At 38.6% G+C, this 27,037-nt stretch overlaps 1 protein-coding gene across 1 annotated transcript; it reads left to right on the top strand.

Moving 5' to 3' along the window:
- The first annotated feature begins 4,451 nt into the window (after window positions 1-4,451).
- Window positions 4,452-26,551, top strand: LOC131094571 (synaptonemal complex protein 1-like). The gene is given in 30 exon segments (XM_058042230.1): window positions 4,452-4,548; window positions 6,238-6,324; window positions 6,487-6,533; window positions 9,397-9,561; window positions 9,954-10,021; window positions 10,187-10,260; window positions 11,576-11,634; window positions 12,024-12,093; window positions 12,661-12,734; window positions 13,241-13,349; window positions 13,874-13,968; window positions 14,105-14,289; window positions 14,729-14,796; window positions 15,716-15,796; window positions 16,381-16,481; window positions 16,832-16,935; window positions 17,426-17,543; window positions 17,799-17,869; window positions 18,512-18,593; window positions 19,063-19,123; window positions 19,439-19,503; window positions 20,169-20,231; window positions 21,094-21,210; window positions 21,795-21,905; window positions 22,570-22,662; window positions 23,575-23,649; window positions 23,929-23,988; window positions 25,210-25,356; window positions 25,669-25,755; window positions 25,841-26,551. Coding segments are annotated over 30 exon segments (2,778 nt in total). The 3' UTR covers window positions 25,985-26,551.
- Window positions 26,552-27,037: the final 486 nt, after the last annotated feature.

The raw sequence follows: 27,037 nt of genomic DNA, 5'->3' as shown, positions 1-27,037 counted from the left end.
CCAGCTCCTGAGGGACCAAATGAGCCCAAGGACCACCCATGGGAAGGGCCCAGGAAGTCCAGGGGGTTATTGAAGGCTGACCACAAGGCAAGCACACATCTTGACCCTACCTCCTCCTGGAATTTCTATCTGAACACTGCTGCAATCTAGGAGTTGGTAGCTGTGTGTGTGCTTCTCTGTATCTTTTTTGTCTTTCTCTCTTTCTAATTCACTCTTCTTGTAAATTTTGAGTAACCTAAAATTGAACAGGCTCAGAGTTAGTGAAGTTGAATGGGCCAAGTCAGTGCTTTGAGAAGTGTTTTTTGTTGATTGAATGTCATAATAAACCTTTTGCCAAAGTTTCTCTGATTTTCCAAAGTTCCCAGTAAAGGCTGTTTTGTTGTTTTGAGCTCCTGAGAATCTCTTGTTGGTATTTCTCCAGAGCACCCAACTCAGAGTACAGAAACAGCTGTAATTCCTTTTAAATGTCTTCTTGAGAGAGTTTTTTGGGGGATGGGAGTCAGGGCTTGTCTGTCCTGCTTGGCACAGCCCAGGCAGGGCTTTCCCAGCCACATTCCACACTCCATTTCCCAGCTGAAGCCGCTGGTGCCTCTGAGTTGTGCTGTCCCAGCCCCAGGGACACTCTCCTTGTCTGCCCATTCCCCCACGGTCTCCGGGCAGGTATGGCCTCAGTGGGGGCTGCTGACATCCTCAGCACCTTGGAGGCTGCTGCTGAATTTTCCTGCTCCAGAGGCTTTTTCAGCCTTCAGCTCTCCAGTGCAGGAATTCAGTGTCCCAGGGCTCAATAACATTCAGAACACCTTAACAAGCCAAGCCTCTGGGAATAATTTGATTTAGGTTTTCAAATCTTTTGTGGTTAATCGGGCAGATTTCAGAAATGCATTCAAACAGAATATATTTTATTTAAAAAAACAGTGAGAAAAGATTTCTTAGGTCCCATTTAGGTTTTTCCCTGTTGATAAATTGATATGTGCAATCTCCAATTGACACTGAATCCAAGTACTTCCTCATGAATTTGAGTAGATATGAAAATCAAGACCCTTCATGTCAGGCTGACAATCAATCACACTCTGTCCCTACCCCCACCCCACCATTTCCCCCATCCAAGGCCTGGCACTCAGAGCAGCCTTGTGCAAATCTGAGCTTCCTCCAGCCCAGGCTGCACCTGCAGCTTTCAGCTCCTTGGCTCCAACTCCCACCTGCTTTCCTTGGAGAAGGAGCTGCCTGAGACACAGAGGGACATTATGAATTAAAAAAACATGGCCATTAACTGCTTTATACCAACACAGAGTAATGGCAACCAAAATGCACTCAGACCAGGGTTTTTTCCACTCTCTTTCAAGCCTCGCGCATTAGGCACCAAATTTTGTCCTGGTTTAGGGCAAATTTGGGAGAAAACCTCCAAAGGGGCCCCTCCAGAAAGCAAACCCACATTGCCCCTCCCCACAACCAGGTCAGGAAGGATTCCCTGTAGAGAAGTGGAAAGAACCTGTTTATTTAACAGGCACAGCACCCCCAGCACACAAAATTAACAATACCAGGTGACACCACTCTTTCACCACTCTGAAAAAGATGACAAATTCAGAAAGCCTCTCTTGGGGGCGGTCGCTCTGTTATCAGTCCCTCAGGTGCTGGGGTAGCTGCTGCAGCCACAAGGTGCAAACTCTTGGTGTTTCCCAGGTCCCAGTCCAGAGCAGGTTTGAGTGGTTCTAAAAAAAGGAAAGGAGAAATAGTCCAGGGAAAAATTCGGACTGCTTAGCTAAACTAATTAATGAACAGAAGCAAAAGCAAGAGCAAAGCAGGAGTAAAGCAGAAGCAAGAGCAAAGCAAAAAGCCGAGCAAAAAGCAAAAGCAGCACCATGTACTGCCCTGTCTCTGTGTCCCGCCAGCCGTGGGGGAGTGGCTGAGAGCAAAACCAAAACAAAACTTCGCTCTTCAGAGCCAGTCTTGAAAGCACAGAACATAGTATCCAGCATAAACAGAACAGACAACTGGGGATACAAGCGTCCTAACGTCACCCTAGGACAGCAAAGTTATTCCAAACTGCCCCCCAGCAGCTCCCTCCTCACCGATGCCATCTGCTGGGGCTGTGCCAGCTTCAGGAGATGCCTCCAGGGCCTGCATTCCCTGTGTGAAAAACGCATATTGTATGACTGGCTTTTAACAAATATTAGAATGAATATTATATGTGTTGTGTTAGAAAGTTATGTTGTACTAATTTTCTTAAGTAGTGTTTTAAATCTAGTTTTAGGTTATAACATAATGTTAAAATAGAAACTATGCTATGTAAGATATTTTTTAAAGAGAGGACTTACAGTGAGATAGCAGCCACAGGACACCTAAATCTTTCAGAGAAAGAGAATTTATTGCTCTCTTAACAGAAGAAACGAACTTCTTCTTGCCTGCTCAGCCATGAAGACGCCGTCAGCATTCAGAGGAAGAAGCTGACACTGACCAGACAGAATCCTGTGTTTGAATAGAATTTATGCATCATGGATGAGGGGTATGAATATGCAACAGGTTATTGTTTTTAAGGGTTAATCCTCTGTTAACCTGTGTCCTTTCTTGGGCTTATTTTGCCCAGAAAAAGGTACTTGGACATCCATGACTCTTTGTTCTTCTTGTCTCATATTGTCCTAAAACTTAATTGTCCAAATTTTTATTATCCTAATTAAATTAATCTTTTTATAACAATTTAATTACTACTAAAATTTGAAAATTTTAAAAAGAAGTGATTGGCGTTTTTCACACAGTATCTGACACAACATCCCATGTACCAATGTTTCTGGGGGAACCATTTACAACATGGGGGGGGTCACAGGATGTGAAAAACACCAATCACTTGTTTTTTAAAAGTTTAAAAGTAATAAAATGGTTATAAAAATAGCAATATAATTAGAGTAATAATAATTTGGGTAATTTGGATTAAGACAATATGATACAATAGAAACAGAGTTATGGATGTCCGGGTACCTTTTCTGGGCAAAATAAGCCCAAAAAAAGACACGGGTTAACAGAGGATTAACTCTTAAAAACAATAACCTGTTGCATATTCATACCCCTCATCCATGATGCATAAATTCCATTCAAACACAGGATTCTGTCTGGTCAGTGTCAGCTTCTTCCTCTGAATCCTGACGGCACCTTCATGGCTGAGCAGGCAGGAAGAAGTTCGTTTCTTCTGATAAGAGAGCAATAAATTCTCTTTCTCTGAAAGATTTAGGTGTCCTGTGGCTGCTATGTCGCTGCAAGTCCTTTCTTTAAAAAAGTATCTCACATAGCATGGTTTCTATTTGAACATTATGTTATACCCTAAAACTAGATTTAACCTACTACTTAAGAAAATTAATTGTAAAATACAAAGTTGTGTTTCGTGTCAAGTACAAACAGGCGATGTGTGTTGTTGTGAATGCGAAATGTGTAGACCCCGACAATGAGAGAGCTGTGAATTCTAATAATAACTGAAGAGAATAAAGCATAGAAAAAGGCCTTTAAACCTATCTATTGTTTGCAAATTAACCCTAGTTGATTTAAGAGCATTAGAATTACAGTGCTAAAAATGTTGCTTTTTGCCTGCATTTAATCCATAAAGAGTTCTGCAGTAATAACCTTTTGAAGTATAATGTTAGAATATTACTTGTATCCTTGAAACTATAGCTTTAGAATATATATAAAAGAAATATGCTTATCTTACGCCTTATTGAAGCAGAGAAAAACAGCTTGAGAAAAGAAGATGAACATCACATCAAGAGTTTATAGTTTCGACCAAAAAGAAGCTAGACATCACTGTTACGAGATTTATAGTCTCTGCAATTAAAAGGTGAACACACATCTGAAGAGCTAGACCCCACCACATGAGATTCGTCTTTCTTCTTTCAGAAATGAAACCATCACCATCTAGAGATACTCCTTTTGAGATACATCCTGAAAAACTAAGATCACAATAGTGTATAGAATCATGATGTAGTAATTTAGAACAAAAGTTGCTGATGAGTAAAAAAATTAGAAACAGAAACTGCTGGAAAAGCTGATAAGTACCCCTATAAATACCTGTAACCCTCAATTATCAGTGTGCAGTTGGAGGGAAAACTTCCCCCACTGTACCCAGCGCTGTATTGCTCATACTTTACCATATTAAATAATAAATTGATTGCTGCTTGAATATTAGCCTAGTCAAGCTTCTTATTCATAACATTAATACAGCATAACTTTCTGACAAAACACATATAATATTCATTTTAATATTCGCGAAAAGTCAATCATAAAATACGCATTTTTGCCACAGGAGGACTGGGCTCTCCCAGTTATTCCCTGTGCAGGCGTGACCCCCCCCTTCCCCTCAGAGCTCTCCCGCGCTGAGGGGCCGCTGCCGCTTCCCGCCCTTCGCGCCCGCCCTCAGCGGCCGCCGGGAGCTGGGGCCGTCCCGTCCCGCCCGCCCTTTTATCGGAGCCATGGAGAAGGAAAACCGCTTTAAATTGTTCATGCCGCCGCGTCTGAGCGCTGCGCAGGTGTCTGCGGGCAGATCCCAGGTAAGTGCTCGGCCGCGGGGCCGCTGAGGGCGGCCCATATCACACCTTCCCCCCACCCCCCCTCCCCCGGCTGCCCCTTCGGGCTGTGCTGCTCTGGAGGCCGCGGCTGAGGAGGGGACGGGGGGAAAGCGCAGGGGCCCTTCTCCGGGGACACGGGGACAGTGCTGGGCCCGGGGAGTGCCCCGGCAGGGCCCCGAGCTGGAGCACACACACACCTGCCCCTTGCTCCCAAAGAGCCCCGAGCTGGAACACACACACACCTGCCCCTTGCCCCGGGCTGGAGCATACACACACCTGCCCCTGTATAGGCCGGGACGGCTCCTGTGCTGGACTCATTTCTGTGTGTATGCCTAGTGTGGCACATGCACAGACATCTTTGGTTTGAATTTCAAAGACCTTTGTTGTTGTTATCTATCAAAACTGAAGGGAATCATCTTCTCAAGCATCCGCTCTGTGTTGTAAGTCCGTGTTTGATGTGGGTAATTCAGCCCAGAGAGCGAGCAGGGCTCTATCGCTGGCCGGGGTCTGTGTACAAATCACCAACGGGATGGGATTGCTGAGGAACTGACTTGAGCTGTTTTATTTTCCCATCATCAGTCTCATTACATGGTTATGACAGTGGGAAGATGCCAGCAGCTCACACCCCAGGCAGCTGACCAAGAACTTAATGTTACAACTTACTTTAAAAGTTTTTTGACCAGTCACACAAATCAAAAGCACATTGACAGTAGTTCAGTCCAAGCACTATAAGCACACGTACCTTTGGTTAAAACAATGCTTGCTTATTTTGAATACAATACCTGCTTTTAAGCCTTAAAGCAAAATGCACATAGCTCCATTATTAACCTTAAAACTTCCTAATATCTGGCTAGATAAACTTTTCTGTAACTTAGGGAGTTATTCTAGCCAAACGTTAATACACAGACCATTGTTCTATTTGTCCTTACTTTTCTACTTTTTACATTATTTTTTCTGCTGACCTATCTCATGGCTACTGCTTGGCTCTAATCCCAGTTCTGCTGTCTCTGAGACTGCCTTTTGCAGCTTTCTGAAACCCCTCTGATTTTATGGATTCCCACAGGCCCCACTCAGATGCTCGCACTGGCATTGGTGTCTTGGTCTCACTAGATCAGGTGTGCAGTGAAAATGTACTGTCCCCACACTGAGTTACGGGAATTCCACAAGTTATTTTTTCATGTCGAAGCTCCTAATGAAGTATTTTGAGATTAGGGATGAGATATTCTGACAGCAGATGAGTTAGCAGTTTACAGGATGAACTTCTGTGACTTCAAAACCTTGTAAAAGGGTATTCTCATGCTGACACATAATCAGATATGGTTTAGAAGTGCCCTTGGAAGTAAAGCAAAAAAGAAATATCAACTACTGGTCTTGAAAAAAATAATTTGTCTCCCTGAGTCCTTTGCCATGCAGCAGTGCCCAGACAGGCAGAAGCTGCTGAATTGCCTGCATTGAAAGCTCCCCTTTGGCCACAGTCTATAAATCAAACTGCAGGACACCAACAGTTTGATCAACCACTGGGAAGTAAGAAGTGAGTTCCAAAGCCATTACCAATACCTTGGGCTTTGAAAATTGTAGGCAGCTGTTTTATTAATGATAAATTCTATTTTCACATCATCGGTAGGGATTTTTTTCTCTTGGATTTTACAATTTATTTTTTACAAATCTACCCATAAGGAACTAATTTTTTAATTTGTGCAGGGTTTTAATAGATGTTCAGATGATGACTTTAAGCTGCCATTCGATGTGTGGAGCCGTGGCGAAATCACTGATTCAGGTACAACTGGAATGTTTGCCATGCACCTTCTTTAGATTTTTATATATTGTCAGGTTTTAATTTTCATGAGTAGTCTCACAGTTCCATATCTGTAACTGTTAAATACAGTTTCACTGTTACTTGTTTTAGAAATACATTGATCAAAATCTCTTTATGTTTCAGATACAATTTCACAGCAAGTGAAACTTTGCTCTGAAGTAGATGAAGAGGTGAGCTAAGTATCAACTCTGCCCATCTAATTAATTCCTTGGGGTCTTTTGAATTTGTTCCCAAACAGTGCCTAAAGCATTATTCAGTAGATATTTTAGGGCTAAAGGGAGTAGTCAAAAGGGAATAATATTTTCTGTCTCCTGTTTAAAGCTGAATAACTTGGAGGAGATATTTGTGATGTAGTGAACATGCCTGGAAACAAATCTTTAAAAATTAGGGTGATTGCAATATTGTTGTTGTTTTTTTCTTTGTTTGAAGTGCCTGCGAAGTCTATGAGCTTTATTTAGAGTAAGACTTAAACACTTAAGTATCCTTGTGGAACTGGTTCTGAATATTCTGTTGAGGGGCAGAAGGGTTGAAGTCAGAGTATTCTTTGGAAAACTGAAGTAGATTATCCCAATTGCCTTGTCTGGCTTTATTTTATCTGTAAAACAATGAATTCAGTGGTTTCCTCAAGCACTGTATTCTTCTCACAGTGTCTTTACCAGCACATCTCTGCTTTAGCACAATTCAGTACAGCTCATTTTTTTTGCAATACCTTCTGTACTTTGCAGCTACAAAACACTGTTTGCTACCACAAAATAAAACACATTTCTTGTGCTCTTTCTGCTGATTTTCATATTCCTGACAACTTTTTAGACTCTTTTAATCCTAAGCTATTAAAGTACCATCAGGACTGTAACAAAAGTGTGATGCAGCCAAAACAAGGATGGTGTTTGGGAGTGTTGTAAGTGAACCAAAGGGCTTGTGTGTTGCTCTCCCTGCCTCGACCACTGGCCCAGCACTGCTTGTAGGGCCCTTTCAAGGTGTTCTAAGGGCACAAGGGTGGTGCTTTTCCTTCCTGCTCTGTGTGAGCAGAGAACTGCTGGGACACTTGGATATTTATAAATCCCTGGGTCCAGATGGGGTCCATGCCAGGGTGATGAGGGAGCTGGCAGATGAGCTTGCCAAGCCTCTCTCCATCATTTATCAGGAGTTGTGGCTCACTGGTGGGGTTCCAGATGATTGAACACTGGCCAGTGTGACACCCATGTACAAAAAAGGTAGGAAGGAGGATCCTGGTAATTCCAGGCCAGTCAGCCTGGCCTCAGTAGCAGGTGAGATAATGGAGCAGTTCATACTGAGTGCTATCACACAGCACTCACAGCATGGCCAGGCTATCAGACCCAGCCAGCAGGTGTTTACCAAGGGTGGGTCATGTCTCACCAAGCTGGGCTCCTTCTGTGAGCAGGTGACCGCCTGGTGCATGCAGGAAAGGCTGTGGGTGTTGTGTATCTGGGCTCCAGCAAGGCCTTTGGCACTGTCTCCCACAGCACACTCCTGGAGAAGCTGCAGCCACGGCTGGGACAGGAGCTCTCTGTGCTGGGCTCAGAACTGGCTGCATGGCCGGCCAGAGAGTGGTGGTGAATGGTGCTGCATCCAGCTAGCAGCCAGGCACCAGGGGTGTCCCTCAGGGCTCTGTGCTGGGACCAGTTCTGTTTAATATTTTTGTAGACTACATGGATGAGGGCATCAAGTCCTTGATCAGTAAATTTGCAGAGGACACTAAGCTGGGAGCTTGTGTTGATCTATTGGAAGGAAGGAGAGCTCTGCAGAAAGACTTAGATCAGTTGGATGGATGGGCAGAGTCCAGCAGCATGAAGTTTAATAAGTCCAAGTGCTGAGTTCCACATTTTGGCCACAAAAATCCCCTACAACATTCCAACCTGGGGACAGTGTGGCTGGACAGTGCTCAGGCAGAAAGGGCCCTGGGGGTGCTGGTGAATATGAGCCAGCAGTGTGCCCTGGTGGCCAAGAAGGCCAAGGGCTCCTGGCCTGGATCAGGAATGATGTGGCAGCAGGAGCAGTGAGGTCATTCTGCCCCTGTACTCGGCACTGCTGAGGCTGCACCTTGAGTGCTGTGTCCAGTTCTGGGCCCTCAGTTTAGGAAGGATGTTGAGATGCTGGAGCACATCCAGAGGAGGGCAACAAGGCTGGTGAGGGGTTTGGAACACAAGCCCTGTGAGGAACGTCTGAAGGAGCTGGGCATGTTCAGCCTGGAGAAGAGGAGGCTTAGGGGTGACCTTATTGCTCTCTACAGCTTCCTGCAGGGAGGTTGGAGCCAGGTAGGGTCGGTCTCTTCCACAGGGCAGCACTGACAGAACCAGAGGACACAGTCTCAAGCTACATCAGGGAAGGGATAGGTTGGATATTAGGAAAAAGATTTTCACCAAAAGAATAATAAAGCGCTGGAATGCTCTTCCCAGGGAGGTGGTAGAATCACCATCTCTGGATGTGTTTAAAAAAAGACTGGACATGGCACTTGGTGCTGTAGTTGAGGTGTCAGGGCATAGGTTGGACTCGATGATCTGAGAGGTCTCTTCCAACCTCATTATTCTGTGATTCTGTGTGTGTCCATGGCAATATCACAGGTACTCTTGGGCAAAGTCTCTGAAGCTGCTTTTACTTAACTCAGCAGTGTCTGTCAGAAGGAGAGGACAGAAGTGGTGGGAAGAACCTACTAGAAGGAATTTTGGCTTCACTGATAATTCTGGCAAAACTTTTATTGATTTTGGTGGACTGAAGTTATCCATGTCTTTAGGCCCATCTATTTGGTGATGTCTGAAGGGGATTTGGGATAGTTCATTGTATTTGTTTCTCCTGTGTGCTTTGTAATGCCTTTTGATACATACATAGAGGATGCACAAAGATTTAAACTTGGACTCCTGATCATATCTAAGCTTATATCACCATCTGTGGAAAAATATTACTCTTGTGATGTTTCTAGGAGAGAAATATGTTATCTACAACAATATTAATTAGATATTATATACTATAAATTGGATAGTATTTGAGATTAAATTGTGGAACCTGTTTTAATAGAATCCAGAAACAATGAATGAATTGTTCTCAAAACTCTACAAAGAGGCTGAGAAGATCAAGCAGTGGAAACTGACTGTGGAAACTGAACTAAACCAGAAAGAAAGAAAACTCCAAGAGAATAGAAAGATTATTGAAGCACAGAATAAAGCCATTCAAGAACTGCAGGCCAGTATTGTATAGTGTACATTGAATAGATGAAGTTCAGTGTTTCCTGATTCAGTATGACACTGTTATTGATACAATTAAATATTAAAGACTGTTGCAGTTTGGTTTGTGCCTTAAGAAAGGGATTATTTTGAGAAGTTGCAGGCACCTGTCCTGTGTGAGTGTGTGTATGAAGAATATACCTGTAAGTGTCTCATTTGCTGGTAAATTATTGTTCATTAATTACTGCATCTTTCATGAAAAAGATGACTCAGCATGTAATACCAGATAAAACCAACTTCTGTCTACTGATGCCCTAAATGACTTTTTCATGAGGGATTTGAGAAATCAAAGTGCATTTCTAATACATTTTTCAATAACAGTCTTTTTGCATTTGTTCCCTATGAAATCAGTTTGAAAATGGAAAACTCCATTTGAAACTGGAAGATGAGATATGTGAAAATAAAGATCTCTTGAAAGAGTAAGTAATAGAACCAAGTATATATTTTTGTGGTGGAAATAATCCATTTTCACATGGGCAGTTTTATGTAGCTGTTAAATATTGAAGGTCATTTCCATTGTTACTCCTTAGGTGCACAAAGTACTGTGCACTCCTGTGCAAACATGATATTTTTTCCTCCTTTAGAGCTGCTGCTTCGAGGCATCTGTGTAATCTGCTCAAGGAAACCTGCACTCGTTTCACAGAGAAGACCAGCAAATGTAAATGCTTATTTAGTTTTTATTTATCAGAGTAAATGTGCTTCTAGCTTGCTCTGAATTCACAAACAGAAGCAAGAAGAAGAAATTTCTCGTGCTGTTCAGAGAAGTTCTCCAGTTGAGATCGACTGGATGTGGCTCTCAGAATGAGAAGTGAATTTTAAGTGGCTCACAAAATTGGAAGTGAAGCCCCAGGTCTAACAGACTTGTGGTTTGTAATGCTAAATGCAGAGGGCTTTTGAAGGCAGTGAAATTGTTTGCTGCAGGGTTGCCAGCCTGGGAGCTCTCTGGGTGCCCAAACAGTGCTCCAGGTTTGAGGCAGTGCTCACAGCCCCGACTGGCACTGGAGCCACTGCAGGGCAGGGCAGGGCTCCCCAAGGCTGCTCAGCCCATTGAAGCTTTGCAGTCCCAGCCACACTCTGGGAATATATTCAGACATAAGAAGTGACACTTCATGCCTGTTTTTAGGCAGTAGAATCTACTCTGAATTCCCAGCACTCTGGAACAAATTTCCAGAGCTGACATTTCCTGTTTTCAGCCATCACACATTTGTGGGGAAAAAAGGTCTTAACCCCAAGGTATAATGAGTAACTGGAATTCTTCTCATGAAACTGAACAAGCCAAGACAGTTGGATAACCTAATGAAGTTTAAATTCTTGAGGTTTTAAAACATGTTCTTGATTGGGAATTTTACTTTATATGCAATTTAGAATTTTACTAACTTGATCGTGGATACTTAAGAAGTGTCTGTTTCTTTTTTGTCTTAATTCTAGAAACACTAGAATAGTTGGAATACACTTAATTCTAGAAACACAGTGCATAGATGTACTGTTCTTTTTTGATACCTGTTTCTGTTACTGTTCTCTTTTTAATTGTTTTCTATCAATTACAAAAGGGAAAGAAAAGAAGGAAAATATGGACATGGAGTGTTGCAATTTTATGACATATCTGTGGTTATAGATTATAGTTTATAAATACCAACAGTTTTGATACATTATGATTCAACAGCATTAATACTATAATAATTAATATGGTCACATAAGCTGATCCAGAATTACACTTTTCACAGAAAAAAATATCTTGGGAAGGAAATTTAAAAGCTGAGCTTGCTCAATGTCTCAATGAAATACACATTTTCCCTAGATTCTAAATTTTTTTAGATTGTAACTTTTGGCACCATGTTTCATAATGACTTATTTAATAAGAATGGAGCTGATAATTCCTTTTTTAATTCATTATGCTGATTAAGTATTATGACTTGGGCAGCTGGCATTCTTGTTCAAAAGAAAAACTTTCTCCTATGTTCTTGCTTTGATAGATGAACAGGAAAAGGAAGCAACAATACAATTGTATGAGGAACTTCACAGCAACGTAGAAGTAAGTGACCAAGCTTGATGAAAGGAATGTGAGTTATGTGAGCTGAGCTGAGTGCCATGTTTATGTTGGGATACTGTTTGTATCCATCATGTGTGGGTATCATGTCATGTGTGATGCAGGAAGTTGGGTTTTCAATCCCTTTTCAAGAATTATTTTTGTGTTACATCAAACACATTCAATGGAGAAAGTGCAGCAGTGTGTGGGATGTAGATCCCTGTGATCTGGGTGATGTGTGCTTAGTGCTGGGTCACTGCCACAACTTCTGGCTTCTTTTTGGGCTCTGTTTCACCTCCCTGCTGGTTCCTCAGAATGGTTGAGGTGGGCAGCAGCCCCTGGAGAAGTTCCAGGGTTTCCAATATTGAACTTCAAATATTAAATTTTGTTTTTAGAGAATGACAGTGGCATTTGAAGAGCTTCGTGTGCAAGCAGAGAACGACAGACTGGAAATGAGTTTCAAATGTGAGAATTCTGTTTATTGAGTTTATGCAGCTGGCTCAGTTTTGTACTTCATAGCTTGTGTTACACACGCAGTGTCAGGGCAGGCAGATGTGAAGTGCTGGAATGGTGAGCAGCTCACACTGAGACACTGGGACCCTTCTTTTATTCATGCTGCCTTTGGTCACTGCCTGGCCGCTTCTGTTGCTGTTCCACTGGGCCAAATCTGAAACTTTATTTTTCAAACAGTCGCTCAAAATTGAAGTTTTGTCTGTGAAGTACAGTCTAGAGATCAATATTTATTTCACATAGTTTGTTTATTTAAATGAGAATCCACTAGTGTATAGCTACAGAAACTTTAGCTAAATGCTCTCTCTCTGTATGTATAGCCTGCTATGTTCCTGTTTCATTTTCACATGGTCTTTTCTGTTTGTATTTTGATTATAAAATCAAACATTGCCTCAACAATTACTCTTGGAAAACAAATGGTAGAGCTGTAGAATTCCAAGCAGTCTTAAAGTGGAAGTTGTATTGAACTTGGAGTATATTTCAGCTAGAATGTTAACTATGGATGTTACTGTATCTCCAAAGTAAAAGAAGAAGCGGAAAAAGTGGACAAGTTTGAGAAAGAATGCAGACTGGAAGTCAGCCAAAAGGAAAAGCAGGTTTGCTCATTTTACCATTTAATATGTAGAGCTTTATTTGTGCCTAAAGGGGCAATGCAAGAGCCAAGAAGTGTTTCTGGGTATTAGTAAAAAAGACAAAATAATGTCTGAAGCTGCATTTAAGTCAAATTCTGCTAAGTTTAATGATGTTTCAGTACCTTTAGTCTACTGGAATTGATGGTTTGATTTTGAATTGGAGAACATTTTGTTTAGAGTAATGTGACTTGATCAATATTTGGCTAAGATTGTATCTAGCCAAATATTATCTATCTATCTATCTATCTATCTATCTATCTATCTATCTATCTATCTATCTATCTATCTATCTATCTATCTATATCTATCTATCTATCTATCTATCTATCTATCTATCTATCTATCTATCTATCTATCTAATCTAACTTCAATGACAGCAAAATGTCTGCTTATCATAGCTGGGGTACAAATGAAAATTATTATCTGTCCCTTTTCCAGACTTCATGATGATATTTCTTGCATTTTTCTAGATTTCAGCTCTTACCATACAGAGAGATGAAAAAGATGATGTCATAAAAGACATCAAGGCTCAGCTGCAGACGTCACAAAATAAGATTGCTGACTTAATGGAAGCAAAATGTAAGAGTTCTGCCTGCTGTATTTAAATGTAATTGTTTACAGAATTTCAATGTAGTTGTTTATGATTGTTTGTTTATTATATGTAATTGTTTATTAGAAGCATAGGAAACAGGGCCATGATAGTCTTATTCTGTTGCTGGTTGGCAGCAGAATTTTGGGGCCTTGAAGGCCTTATTTTTGTTTGGAACAGGAGCTGCTCATGTGGGAGCAGGACTGGCAGGGCAGTTTTTAGGGTGAGTCAAGCAGTGAGAGCTTTTGAAAATTGCAAGGGGAAAATATGTTGCTTCAGTTTTGCAAATTTAAAGTCAGGTAGATGTCACTGAGGAAACTTACTTTTCAGAACTTACTTTTCAATATTTTAAGCCATCTATATTCAAATTTTATCTATCATTTTATAGTAGATGATGTCAGTACCATTGGTCTTTGTTACATTCTTTAAATGTATGTAATTTTCCATTTTTAGCAGCATTTTTTAGTAAATATCCTATTTTTAACAATATAAACTTTTTTTTTTTTTTGTTTAGTACATAATGAAGAAATGTTAAAGGAATCCCAGGTCAGTAAAGAACATTTGAGGGCAGAGCTGGAAGAGGCTAAAATTTCATTGCAAAAGGCAGAGGTACCCCTTACTTATAGCTTTACAGTAGAAATAGACTAGATGATCATTTGCATAAATAATTATGGATACTTTAGACACGAAACAGCTGTAGCTGTTTGTTGGAAAACATGTTTAGAAATGATATCATGTCTTGAAGGTTGCTCAGAAGAACTTGGAAACTGAATTCCAGACTACAGTGAAAACATTAATTCAGGTCACTGGAGAAAAGGAAGAGCAGGAGGAAGAATGTAAAAAACTGAAGGCTTTGCTTGCAGCCCTGACAGAGGAGTTTGAGACTTCTGTTGCAAATTTGAAAAGCTTGCTGCAAGAAGAGCAAAATAGGTAAATTAATGAGTTGAAATTCCAAGAGTGATCTTACAGGTTGCAGTCTATAACAAAACCAAGAACAATTGGAAATGAAGCTGAAATTTGGAGGTTTTTTTCACACAGTGGTCTAAATGCAGAGAATTTATGTAATTTTTTTTTTGTTTGTGATAGTTGATACTGTATAAAAAGTAAATTTTGCCCCCTTCAACTTGCATAATTCTGTCTTTAAAAAATACAGATTTCTGTAGATATATATTTGTTTACTTTTATGTCTACTGTTCTGAGGTTGTAAAACTGTAATTTGATGTGTGTTGCAGGCAGATAAATTATCTGCCTGTTAAAAGTTAAATGTTCTTAAAGTGCTTGTGGTAAGACTTTGTCTTATTGTCCTGTAAGTTTCAAATGCAGTCCTTTGTACTCTACATTTGGGATTTTTCATTTACCATTTTCCTAGATTAAAGAAATCTGAAGATGATTCAAAGCTGCTTACCTTGGAGCTCCAGAATAAATCTGCTGAACTGGGTAAGGCTTGTAGAAAGGCAGAAAATGAGCTGGGCAGTAATAAAAATGTTTTCTGCTCTTTTCTGGAAATGGACTGTCTCTAGTAGTTGAAGAAATGATTTTACAGTACCTGTACCTGTCAGGAATGCCTGGATTTATTTTTACTCAGCTGATCCCTTTTCTTTGGGGGTCATTGGTACTGGCAGCAGCCAAAGGGCAGTGCTGTGCACAGCTCCAATAGTCAGACCATTCATGCATGAATTCCTCTGCAGGTCATTTTGGTTTGCAGCGCAGAGCAGCAGCACTGCAGGTGCCAGGAGTGACTTCTGCAGCAGAGATAAAACCCTCCCATGGAGGTTTCTGTGACCCTCCCCATGCTGGAAGTGGAATGATGCTGGCAGGGGTTCTCTTTAAATATCATCAATTTGATACCCTGTGGTTTCTAGGGATGTGCTCCTTAGTCCCCAGAGTAAGAGCTCTGCCTTGCTGTTGAGAACTTGTAAAAAATACCAGAATTGTGACTGTGCACACAGAAACCATCTGGAAGTTAGTAACAACTGGTTTCCTTTCTCATCATATCCATCTGATACCTTCAGCAGTTCAGATTTTTTCTGGAACAATGCAGGTGCATCAATACTTGGAGAATACTCCAGTCTTACAGTCCATGGTTTATTTGAAGCTATAATTGTGGAAAACATAATAGGCTCTAAATTTTATTTAGGATAAATATTTAGCTTCTCTTCAGATATAGATTTGCTAATGTCTGAATCATCTTTTCAAATCTACATTTAGATTAAGTCATAAATTAGCTTTTCATTTTCTTCACTTAATCCAACAAGTTTTGAGAACTGGGTATTGCAAAAGGGTAAATGTTTTATACTGCCTGCTAATAATGAAAAATTATTCCTGTTCCATTAATTTTACATTCCATGTGCTGTAGAAGAGATGACTAAAGTAAAATGTGATAAAGAAGTGCAACTTGAAGAGCTGTCAGAAACTCTGGTAAATGTTCATTTTATTAATCTCATGGCATTTGCTCTTCATATGAAATTCCTCTTGCTTTGTAAGTATCTTAAATGCCATAAATAAACACCATCTAGTCTACCTTAACATTTCTACTAAACTTTCTCACACACAATTTCAGTGTTTTCTTTTAAGAACTTCTTTATCGCCTCTGTTTTTCTTGTCTCCCATGCTTTTGGTTTTTCTTGTCTCTTGTGCTTTTGGTTTTCCTTCTCAAGGTTTTTGGTTATTTCTTCTTTGTTCATGCCCATTCAAATGCCACTCCCTCTGGATATAAAGTTTTCCCATTTTTTCTTCCTTCCAGGAAGGTAATTAGCTCTGGCCTCTGGGAACCCTTCTGTGCTGTGACACAGGCCCATTTTCTGTCACAGAAGTCAAAGCTATATGAAATACACTCTTAACAGAAGTTTATTTTCATTATGATTTTATATTTACAAGCCTAACAGGAATCCATATCAACTCAAGTTAAGATAGTGTGAAATCAGGTGTGCATTTTACTGTGTCTGCTTGTTGTTATAATCTGTGCATTGAGTGTTCTGAACTGAGTTTCACTCATTTTCTAAAATGGGCAAATTGGAGGACTTTGATTGAAGAAGAATCTTGAGGCTACTGTAGAAAATATGCAGAGAGAGAAAAATGTGGAGAGAGAAATGAAAATGCTCTCCAAATGAGAGAGGTCTGAAGTAGGGCAATAGTAACATGTTTTTAGAAATAGTGAAGTTGCACATCATGAACTTGTATACAAATTTATACATAAGAAACAGCACCCAGAGCAGGGTCCCACCCTAATTTTGCAGCCCAGGTAATGAAACTCACAGCAGGGGACAGACATGAACAGCACTGGTGTCACAGTTCACTGTCTCGCGCCACTTCCAGCTCCCAGCAGAGATTGGAAAGATGCAATCTGGATAATCCATGGCATGGATGTTATTTGGTTCTTCTGAAAGCCTTGTGCTCTTAGCTCATGTCTGATAACCTCCAGCAGTTGGAGTTTGCACATGGATACTCAAAACTCTTCCTTTTCATTTTGCAGAAAGAATTCCATGGTTTGAAAGCACAGCTGACAAGTACAGCTGAGAAGGAACAAGATTATTTAAAGCAGCTTGTGACTCTGAAAACAGATCTTGAACAAGAGGCGTATGACCATTTTGAAAATAGAATATTTCATTAGTTTTGGTGTAATATAGAAGTTGCTTTAATCCACAGTGAAATGAACTATGATTGTTTTCTAATGGAAGTTTTGAACCACATATATGACATTATTTATATACTTACATTTCTAAATTCCCCTTTCTCTATTTATATGTATTCTATGGCATATGTAGTTGTTCCATATCTCTCTGACTTATTTAACAAGAAGAGAAAGTTTCTGAATTCATTGTTAATCTTGCTTTAAAATACATCATCTTCACTAACCATTATATTTATATAAAAGTTGACTCTGATTTTCTTTCCTTCTTCTGTCACCTTTTTACATCTCTCTGACTCTGCTGCAAAGATTGTATTTGTAGATAAAGGCCTGGACTTCTTTCAGCATGGAATGACACTTGATAATGGGTATGTTTAATTTAAAAGGAGATTTCAAAATCCATCTTCTTATTCCTCTTGGCCATTTGTTTTAAATTAGGTTAAAGAATGAACAGCTAACAGTGTATCTCAGTAAGCTTTCACTAGAGAAAGAACGAACAGCACAAGAGAAAAATGCTGTGGCTGCAGAACTCAAGAAACTGCAAGAACAACAAGAGGCAAGTTGTAAACTTCCAGCTTTCTTGAAAGGACAATACTCAGTTTGACAAATGACTCAGTTTTGCAAATTAGATGATGAGCTGCAACATGACTTGGGTCTGTAGAGTACCTGAGCTACTTTTTCTTTTTGAATTGGAAAGGAAGTGTATTTACACTTGTGAACAAGGCAGGTCTGTGTGCTTTGGATGGCTTTGAATTTTTTAAGAAGTCACTTTGAATTTTATTTCTTTGCTGACACATGGGTCTTTATTTAGGATAGTAAGAAAAAAGAAGACAATACAAAGCAGTTAGTTGAAAATCTAGAAGAGGCAAATAGCCAGCTAAGGCAAGTAAAAGCAAATATTATTAACTGATATTGTTAAAGGAAGTAGACTCAAATAGTTAGTTGTGTTCAAATGCTGCTTTCTGGGATTTTTTGATTAATGTTTTTCTAGATTATATAGCTAAACAGAAACTATTCAGAATTGCTGTTGGCCAAGTAGAAATTTTCTCAGATTAGAAATACCAATTGCTGCAGATACAATGTTTTCCATCATTTTGTATTCCATAGTAAGAGCTGTCTTGTTTTGCATTAGACATCTCAGGTGTGAAGGAAATTCAAATGGAAGTTGAAGGTTATGGATGAAATGTGACAAGGCAAAACTGGATCAGAGTTACTCTCTGTATCCCCAGTTCAATAGGCAGCTCCCATGTTTCACAGCTGCATTGCAATAGTCCAGGTCAGGATGTATTTTTCTGGGGTTCCTGGAACATCTTCTCCTACTTAAAAGAAGTATGGACAGTTCACATATTGACTTACTGAGCCTGTCGCTGCATTTCAAGAACATTTTCATTGAGCAGCTTATGAAGTTCCCATCAACATTAGCAGCTCTTTTTAGAAAATAAAATATGGGTTTATTAGAAGTACTGAAAACAAGTTAAAGGCAATATGTAAATATATACTAATGTTTGTTAATTTGGTACTTAGAAATGAACTGGAGTCTTTGAAGGAGAAAATGGCAAAGACAGGTGAAGAGATGAAAAGTACACTGGATGAAAGAGAAGAAAATGTATGTCCTGTGTCATGAAAATATCTTACAGAACCTGCAGGGCAGCATTCAATGTAAAATCTTTGTTGGGATTTTTTCTGCAGAGCTCTGCCTGGGGGATGTGATCTCTGCCAGAGGTTTCTTCTTTCCCAGCTGCTGCCAGCTGTGCCCTTGTGTGTCCACATGTGAGCCCTGGTATTTCAAAAGACAAGCACAGTCACTGGGATGTTCACTCTTTGCTGGAAGTTTAATATTAAAGATTTGTTTGTTTTCAGACAAACAGAGAACCTGTTTTTCTGTTTTTTATATACCCACTCAGTGATGGATGGGCTCTGGATTAGCTTTTTATATGTATTGTGAGTTTGAGCTTAAATAGATACAAACATTTTTACTTTCTTTCTATTGGTTCAAAGCAACCTGGGGTTTATAGCATTAGAATGGATTTCAAAATTTCATTGTAAAAGCCTAATATTTACAATTTTAATTTCAGGTTAAGAGAACTGAAAATGAAATTTCAAGAAAGGAAAAGCCATTGAAGATTGTAGAAAATAATTGGGAAAATTCATTTTTTCATTGATGTAGGGAACTTCATACAAGTGCATTTTTTAAATTGTGAAAATGCTGGGGTTTTTTTCTTCTTCTTTCTTAATTTCATAACCACTAAGGAACTGGTTCACTGCTGTTAATTAACATCTTGTGGTACTTTATGGCTAAAACTCTGATTATTCTAACATGTCAGCTGGTGTTTCAGTCCCATTGGAACAAACCAGACTGGTGCAAGGGCAGATTTGAGAACATTTACAGGAATTGCTCACATAGGGAGTAATTTGTTGAACTTACTAATTCACGTCTGAAATATCTCTTTCAGATGAATAATCTGAAGAAACAGGTGGAAAATAAAACCAAATGCATGGAAGAGTTGCAACAGGAGGTGTGTAGAGATTTTAAATGTCACAAATACATAAACACATTATACTTTAGGTTGCCTTTTCAGCAGGTTTGTGTCTGCTGTGATGTCTTTAGATACACCTATGTAATTTAAAAATTCTCCTTTTTTATCCTAACCCTGAGCAAACTAGGGAGTCAGCTTTGGAATCACTTGATTTGTGTAATGAGCCTTAATTTGAAAAAAGCAATTACAAAAATAATATCTTTAATAAACTTCTACTCTTTTTCATTTAGTGCATAGTGTTATTTATGTACTTGTATGAGTATCTCAGTTATCACTAGTAGAAAAGAATTCTGCACTAGTACAAATTGTATAAACTTCAGTGTAAAAATAAATAACTTGTATTTTTGGTCATGACATCTTCACACCTTCTGTCAGCAGCATCTTAGTTTTAATTCCCATTCTGCTCCTCATTTGTTATTCCCTGCTGCTGCTCAAGAGGAGCCTTTCCTAAGGTCATGAAGAAACAGTAATTATCACAGAAATTAGCTGAACATTCATTTGTTTGAAGAATTGTTCTGGAACCTGAGCTGCACAACAGAGAGTTATTTGCCTGATGAAAGCTGGAATTTCTTGATGCAGTTAAACCATGACATAATTCTGTGAACTTATTAAGATACAGTGCTTGTTTCATTTTATTTCAACAGAATAAGGTGCTGAAAAAGAAAATTACTGCAGAAAGCAAGAAAAGCAACACTTATGAAGGCAAGGTAGGTTTAAATAACATCATGTAGAAGATGAGGTGAGTGTTTTAAGTCCCAGTGTAAGTAATGATAATAATGATAATACTTATTAAATACATTCTGAGCTGGTTTATGGATCTGGGATACAGACTTTGCAGGAATGAGCTCATAGTTTTTAGAAGATGGTTCCATTTTAATCATTGGGCACTGACTATTGGACATTTAAGAGATGGATTCAAATTGCAATTATGATGCTTCTAATCAGTTCCTTACTTTTTTTTTCTTTTGTTGATAGTGGACTGAACAGGGTTCAGCAACCTCATTGTAACAGAAAAGCATTTAAAAGACATATATATACATATATATATATATATATTACTCTTTTTAGTCTGTTCTTTAAATGTGTTCTGCAGTGGCAATCCCTCTGATGGGAATATTGTGTCCAGCTTTGGGTACTGCACTTGAAGAAAAGTGGAGTTTTTTGAGGCTATTCATATGATAAACTTAAATGGAAAAACTGTAATCAAAATGCACAGCTGGGAGGAAAATGTACCATAAAACCTGTGAAAATCTGATACAGATTTACAAGAGAGAAGAAACAAACATCTGTGTTTGTTTTTTCCTGAGGCATTCAAAGCATTTAGGGTGACTGCTTAGGGCAGTCTTCCCCATTGTGCTGTTGCCATTGTTCCTTTGAGTATTTTCTAACTCACTTCAGGCCAAAGTTCAACTCTTTATTAAAAAAAAAAACCTGAACTTTTAAATAGGAAACACTTGAATCATACCTGAAAAGTAACAGTGTTTGTGCTCAAAAATAAGAGGTAAGAAAAAAATCATCAACATAGTAATTACTAAACAAATAACAGCAGCAATTCTGCATTCTCCAAAGGTGAATAAATTGCAGTTAGAGATGGAAAATATGAACAAGCAACATAAGGAAGAAGTTGACATCTATAAAAAAGAAATAGAAACAAGAAAAATAAATGAAAATAAACTTCGTGAAGAGGTGAGAGGTGTTAATTTTTACTGCAATTTATTTTTTTTAATTTAAAATGTTTTTATGAAGATTTATTGGCCAGAGTCCTTGCTCATATTTCAGTCTTATTAACATAAATGGAACTTGTTGTGAATCCCTGTGAACAAAGCTTTAGTACTGTTAGGTGCTTAGGTTGAAGTATTTGAATATGTCTTTGAAAATGAGAACTCAATTAAAAATTCTTTCTTTCAAGATATAGTTCAAAGAAATTCCACCCTTGGTATAAAGTCAGCCCAGTTAAATTAGATTATAACTTCTCCCACATTAGTATTTTTCTGCCCACACATTTTTTGATGGCAATGCTAAGAAATGTTAGGGCAGAGTGCTTGAAATGGCATTTTGGTTTGGAGTGAGCTTGCCTGCCATGGCTGTACCTTTGATCTTGCCCATGTAAACAATCTGCAGAAAAGATGAGGCATTTGAAAGGGATCTTAAAAGCAAATAAAGCCCAAGTGGGACTGCAAACTTTGTACCCACAGGGGGAAGAAGAAATTAAGATTTAAAAAAAAATATATTGTTATGTTGATGAATGAAATGCAATTTATTACTGACAGGTAGAAAAGATGAGGTTGCTTTGTGATGAAACAGCAATGATACAGAGAGAAACTGATGCCAGATGTCAGCACAAGATAACTGAGATGGTGGCACTGATGGAAAAGCACAAGGTCAGAGATTTTCCTGCTTGCTGTGGTTTGCAATGTGTGATACCATGTCAATACCATGTTTATAACTTGTGACACCACATTAATGACCTTTCAAAAGCAGAAACAGGCCTGAGTCTGGGAAAAGGAAGCTGAACACATGCTGGACTTTGCATCATCTAAAATCAAATTCATTGAAGATTTTGAAAAGATTCCTATGGGCAGATAATTCCGGTCATCTAAACTTCTGGGATTTTTAGATTTTTTTTCAATTCAGACTTCCTTTGATACCATGTGAATGCAATATTTTTCAGTATCAGTTTGGCCTCTTTCTCAGAGGTTACCTAGTGACTGTCAGCAGTTTAGCTTGACACATTTTAGTTTACCTTTCTATTCCTCATTTTGCAATATCTTTAGCAGATACATTAATAAAGATGGCACAGCTGGCTCTTAGTGCTGAGCACATGTTGCTGCACAGAAAAAAACCACTCTCTGCCAGTCCACAAAATAATATTTGAATTGAGCATTTTCTGTTTTACAGTTTGTGCAGAAGCATCAACGAATCTTTTCTTTCTGAATCTTAAGAGCCTGGTTTGAAAAAATGATGTTTTAAGACTGGATAACTCCATAATTGTAACATTTAGTCACATGTTTTGAGTTTGTTGTTGGTTTGGTTTTTTTACCACAGAATGAATATGATAAATTGGTTGAAGAAAAAGATGCAGAGTTAAAAGTATACAAAATGAAACAGCAAAAGCAGATATCATCAGAAAGAGCACTGGTAAGGAGCACTTTGCAATGGTCAATAATTCAGTGAAGGGGCTGATGTCCTTGTGGAGTGGTTTTATACTGGCTAAGTGCCAGGCACACACAAAAAAACATTCACTCATTTTTCTCTGCTGTAGTTGAGCAGTGGAGGGGAAAGAAAAATTCAGGGACTGAGTTGAGATAAAGATTAGGAGAAAAACACTTTGAGGGTAAAGCAGATTCAAACTTAAATAGTATAAAAAATATTATTAATAGAATTAAAAGTGAGTAATGAGAATTAAAATAAACCTTTAAAACACTTTTTTTTCCAATCCCTCCCTCTTGCCCACCCACAGCACAGAGAGACAAAAGATGTGATCTTCAGTCAGTGTGTGACTTCTAAAGATCTTTTTTCAGTTTGCTTCAAAAGTTTCTTTTCCTGCTGTGCTCTGGGGTCTTTCCCACCAGAGACAGTTCTCTGGGAACTTTTCCAGTGTGGTTTGAATTTTTACCAGTAGCAATCCCACCCAACCTGCTGCACCAGATCTTATTCTGGGCACTAAAAACTCAAAATGTTTCTAAAAAGAAATTGGAGTAGCAGTGTGTTTGTGTCTGCTCCTCCAGGTAGTGGGTCATGTTCTGACTCCCCACTTTGAATAGGAAATTTTTGTTTTAAATATTTAGATTGTGCCCTCTCACCCCTGTTCTCCCAAGGGTTTTAAGGTATTACCTTGAACACTTCTGATCAAGTACCTATTTCTAACAGTGCTTCAGTCTTTTTTAAACAAGCTAAAGCAAAGCTTCAAGTATAGGGCTGAAAAGCAAATAGAATTATCTTGTGTACCTAATGAGTGTCCCTGTTAATTAGTCCCTGTGTCACTTGGGACTGTTTTCCTTTTTCTGGGCTGTGCATAGTTAACCCTGTCCTCTATTTAATGGTTTGTAGGAAAATGAACTGTCATGTTTGAAAAAGGAACTGTCCTCCCTTAAGGAACAACTGAAAGCAGAAATGGAAGAAAAGGTGGAGTTTTTTATTCCCTGAGCAGTGGGGGTGACAGGTGTGGCCTGGGCTTGTGCTGTGGGAAGAGCTGGATTAGAAATGAAACTGAACAGAAAAATAGTGACTTTGGAATGCTGGGGTTGTGCTAAATCTGCTAAAATGTGCTAAATCTGGTCATATTTTTGTGTGAACTTTGTAGCAGTCTGTGATTATAGACTGTGCTCTGTCATTACACCAAGAACATTTTTAACAACTGAAATCAAATAAATATGTCCTTGCTGTCACATAACTCTTTTGTAGGAGAATTTCGTAAAAGAGCACTCTGGCAGTATGATTCCTGAAAGTGAAAAGAAACACAAGGTAACTTGAACTTTTTAATTGCTTTTAGAATTTGGGAGTGTTTATATGTGTAGAATCAATTGAAATGCCATGACAATGACATGTTTATTTGCATTCAACAAAAGACATTGGAATGCTTTTGACTTCAAACTTTTTAAATTATAGAAAATACAGACTTATGTTCCTGGTACTCCTAAACCTTGTTTAGATCTATACAGTGAATCTATTCATGTAAAAAATAGAAAGTCTCCAAATTATATTCCTAAAATTAAAAAGATAAAAGTAAAAATAAAAAATGTGTTCTTCTGAACAGGAAGCCCCTTGGGCAGTCCAACATTGAAGTTTTGTAACTCCTAACAGTGAATTTTTCTTGTTGCATTTTTCTGCCTGTATTTCTTACTTCTCTGTAGATGATTTTTTTTCCCCTGGGATAAGAAGGGATTTTAAAGGGTCACACCATTCTATGGAGATATTAGACAGCAGTTTCTGAAAGGGCTCCCAGTGTGTAATTTTTCTTGCTCAGTTGTTGATTTTTTTATGTCTCTACAATTGTTTTACTTAGTATTAAAAGTGTCCATTTGTAAAGGCACTTTTCCTCTATGGAAGAGAAAAAAGCTGATATAGCTGTAAAAATGGTCAAAGTATCAAAGTAGTCCTGACTGCAGAACTCACCCTTCTTCCTGTCAGGAGTTCACTTGTGGTTTTCACATTGGAACAATGGAATCCAGCACCATTTTGATGTTATCTGTCAAAAAAAGGGTTGCACTGGACCATTCAATGCTTCTCAGTTTAACTTCTAATGAAAAAATTATTTTAAGTAACACCAATCTTGATATAGCTATCAGTCTTTCTCTGGAAGCCTTTTCCTGCAGTTTTGTTTGTTCCCATTTTCTTTGATGTTTGATAGAGTCCAATGGAGTGGCTACAGTTCAGAATAACCTAAATTTCTGCAGATAAGCATGGAGAACTTAAATACAATGTGCCATGAAACTCAGCTCTTCCATAGCTTCCCCTTCATTCTCCTCATTTGGCAACAAAAATAGTACAAAAAATGATATTTATACCCCACCCCACTTTGTTTGGATCTTTGCTCCATGTTTGGATGGAAAGATCAGAGTTCCACCATTTCTCTCAGGTGAATTCTTGGACACTCAGACTGTAAACTGGGTCCTGAGTTTGGCTTTAGATTCCATACTTACCCCATAAAATATAATCTAAAAAGAGAAACATTTTCTTTCCCAGACATATGTTATAAAGACTCCTCCAAGTGATAAAATGCAGAGTGGAAGAAGCACAAACCTGCCTGCAGAGCAGAGCAGCAGGAAAAAGCAGAAAGTGCTTGTGCAGCTGGACACTCAGTCAGACAGCTCTGAGCACACTGACCTCCTGGTAAGAGCCAGAGAACAAATCATGTGCTGAGCAGCTCTTTGTGCTTACTGCTGGGGCTGAGAATGGAAATAAAGAGTTTGGGCTTCCACATTCAAGCCAATATTTATGTGTATATTTTTAATTTATTGGTTCTTTCTGGAATTGTAGTTGTATGTACATAATTAACATTCTTTTTATGGAACTGTTAAGCCTCATAATGACATCTTAACTTTTTTTTTCATAGTTTAATATCCTTAGGGGGAAAGAAAAAGTATTTTTAATATAGTGTGACTAAGTAACTTTCAATTTAACTTTTAACTTTTAATTTAATAGAGCATAGTCTCGGAAGAAGAAATGTTTAAAAATTTGTACAAAGATTATCCACAAGCTTCACAATTACATTCCACAGCACCAAAAAAGGTATGTTAGCCTTTCCTAAGATTAAACCAAGCAGTTAATCAGATTGTTAACAGAAACTAAAGGATGGCTTTATTTTCCTTCCTAGAGCCCAGCTCCATGCAGTGTGAAATCTCCAGGCTCTGCTCTGAAACTCAAAACCATGAGGAGAATGCGCGAGGCAGGCTGGACTGCACTCTCCAAAATGGACAGGAAAAGGAAAATTAAAGATGCTGTAAAGCTCTTTGCTTAAAATGCAGAAATATCCAGTGCCCTGGCATTGCTTGCAGGGCTGTTTTTCTCTCAGAGTTAGTGATTTGTTGCATTTTTCTGTCATACTCAGTGTGTTTAATACTATGTTCATTCCTTTACACAAATAAACTTTAGAGATCCATAACTGCAACCCCTGCAGAGCATTTTCCACCTTTCCTCCCTTGTGCTTCAAAATGTTGGGAAAAAATTGGCCAGTTTTAAATTTGGAAATAAATAGAACTACATAGAAAGTTGTTTCAAAGCTGTTTCTAGCATTAGAAATTCTAGTTTTAAATAACTTCTGTTCTTTTACATTTACTCTGTTTCTCTTAACACATAAATACTTAGTGGAGAAAATGTAGCTGTTAAATGAATGTTCTTTTACTGAAGTCCACTTGCTTTTTCCTGCATTTTAATGGCTGTTAGACCGGTCTTTTAGATTTTTTTATTTTCAGTATGTTAAAATGGTTTTGAAACTTCTACAATTTCAGTAGAATTACTTGTATTTAAAAAGATTTCAGCTTCATAAGGAGTAAAATATGCATGTTATAAGATTGTGAAGACAATGTTAAGATGCCATTAAATTGTTTATCTGAAATATTAAGTGTGGGACTATTTGTTGTTGCTTTACATATTTGAACACAGACAGAAATCACCCACTGGGCCTTCCTAGGGACCAGCACAAGGATAGTTTAGAACATCTATTTCTGTATTAATCCTTGATTAATCTTGGTTTCACAACAATGACAAACCCTACTTCAGAGCCTAGACATAACAAGAAAACTACAAGTACATCTTAAAATATCATGAAAAATCAAAAATCCCAAATGCAGCTGAAGTGGGAAGCAAAACATATTTGTTTTATTATTTTTGTGTAGTCTTAGGGATAGGCCAGTAGTTTGGGTTCCTTATGTTGAGCTGTTGAGCAGTGATGCAAATGAGATTTGTTATTGTATGTAGCTAACAAATATTGTGCAAAGACCTGGAAGAATATGCTGTGCTTTCCCCATGAGCACCTGAAAGTGAAAAATGAGAAGTTTGTACTGCCCACTTC

The sequence above is a fragment of the Melospiza georgiana genome, chromosome 29, assembly GCF_028018845.1.
Source record: "Melospiza georgiana isolate bMelGeo1 chromosome 29, bMelGeo1.pri, whole genome shotgun sequence".
NCBI lineage: Eukaryota > Metazoa > Chordata > Aves > Passeriformes > Passerellidae > Melospiza > Melospiza georgiana.
This window is presented reverse-complemented; position numbering and strand designations above follow the sequence as displayed.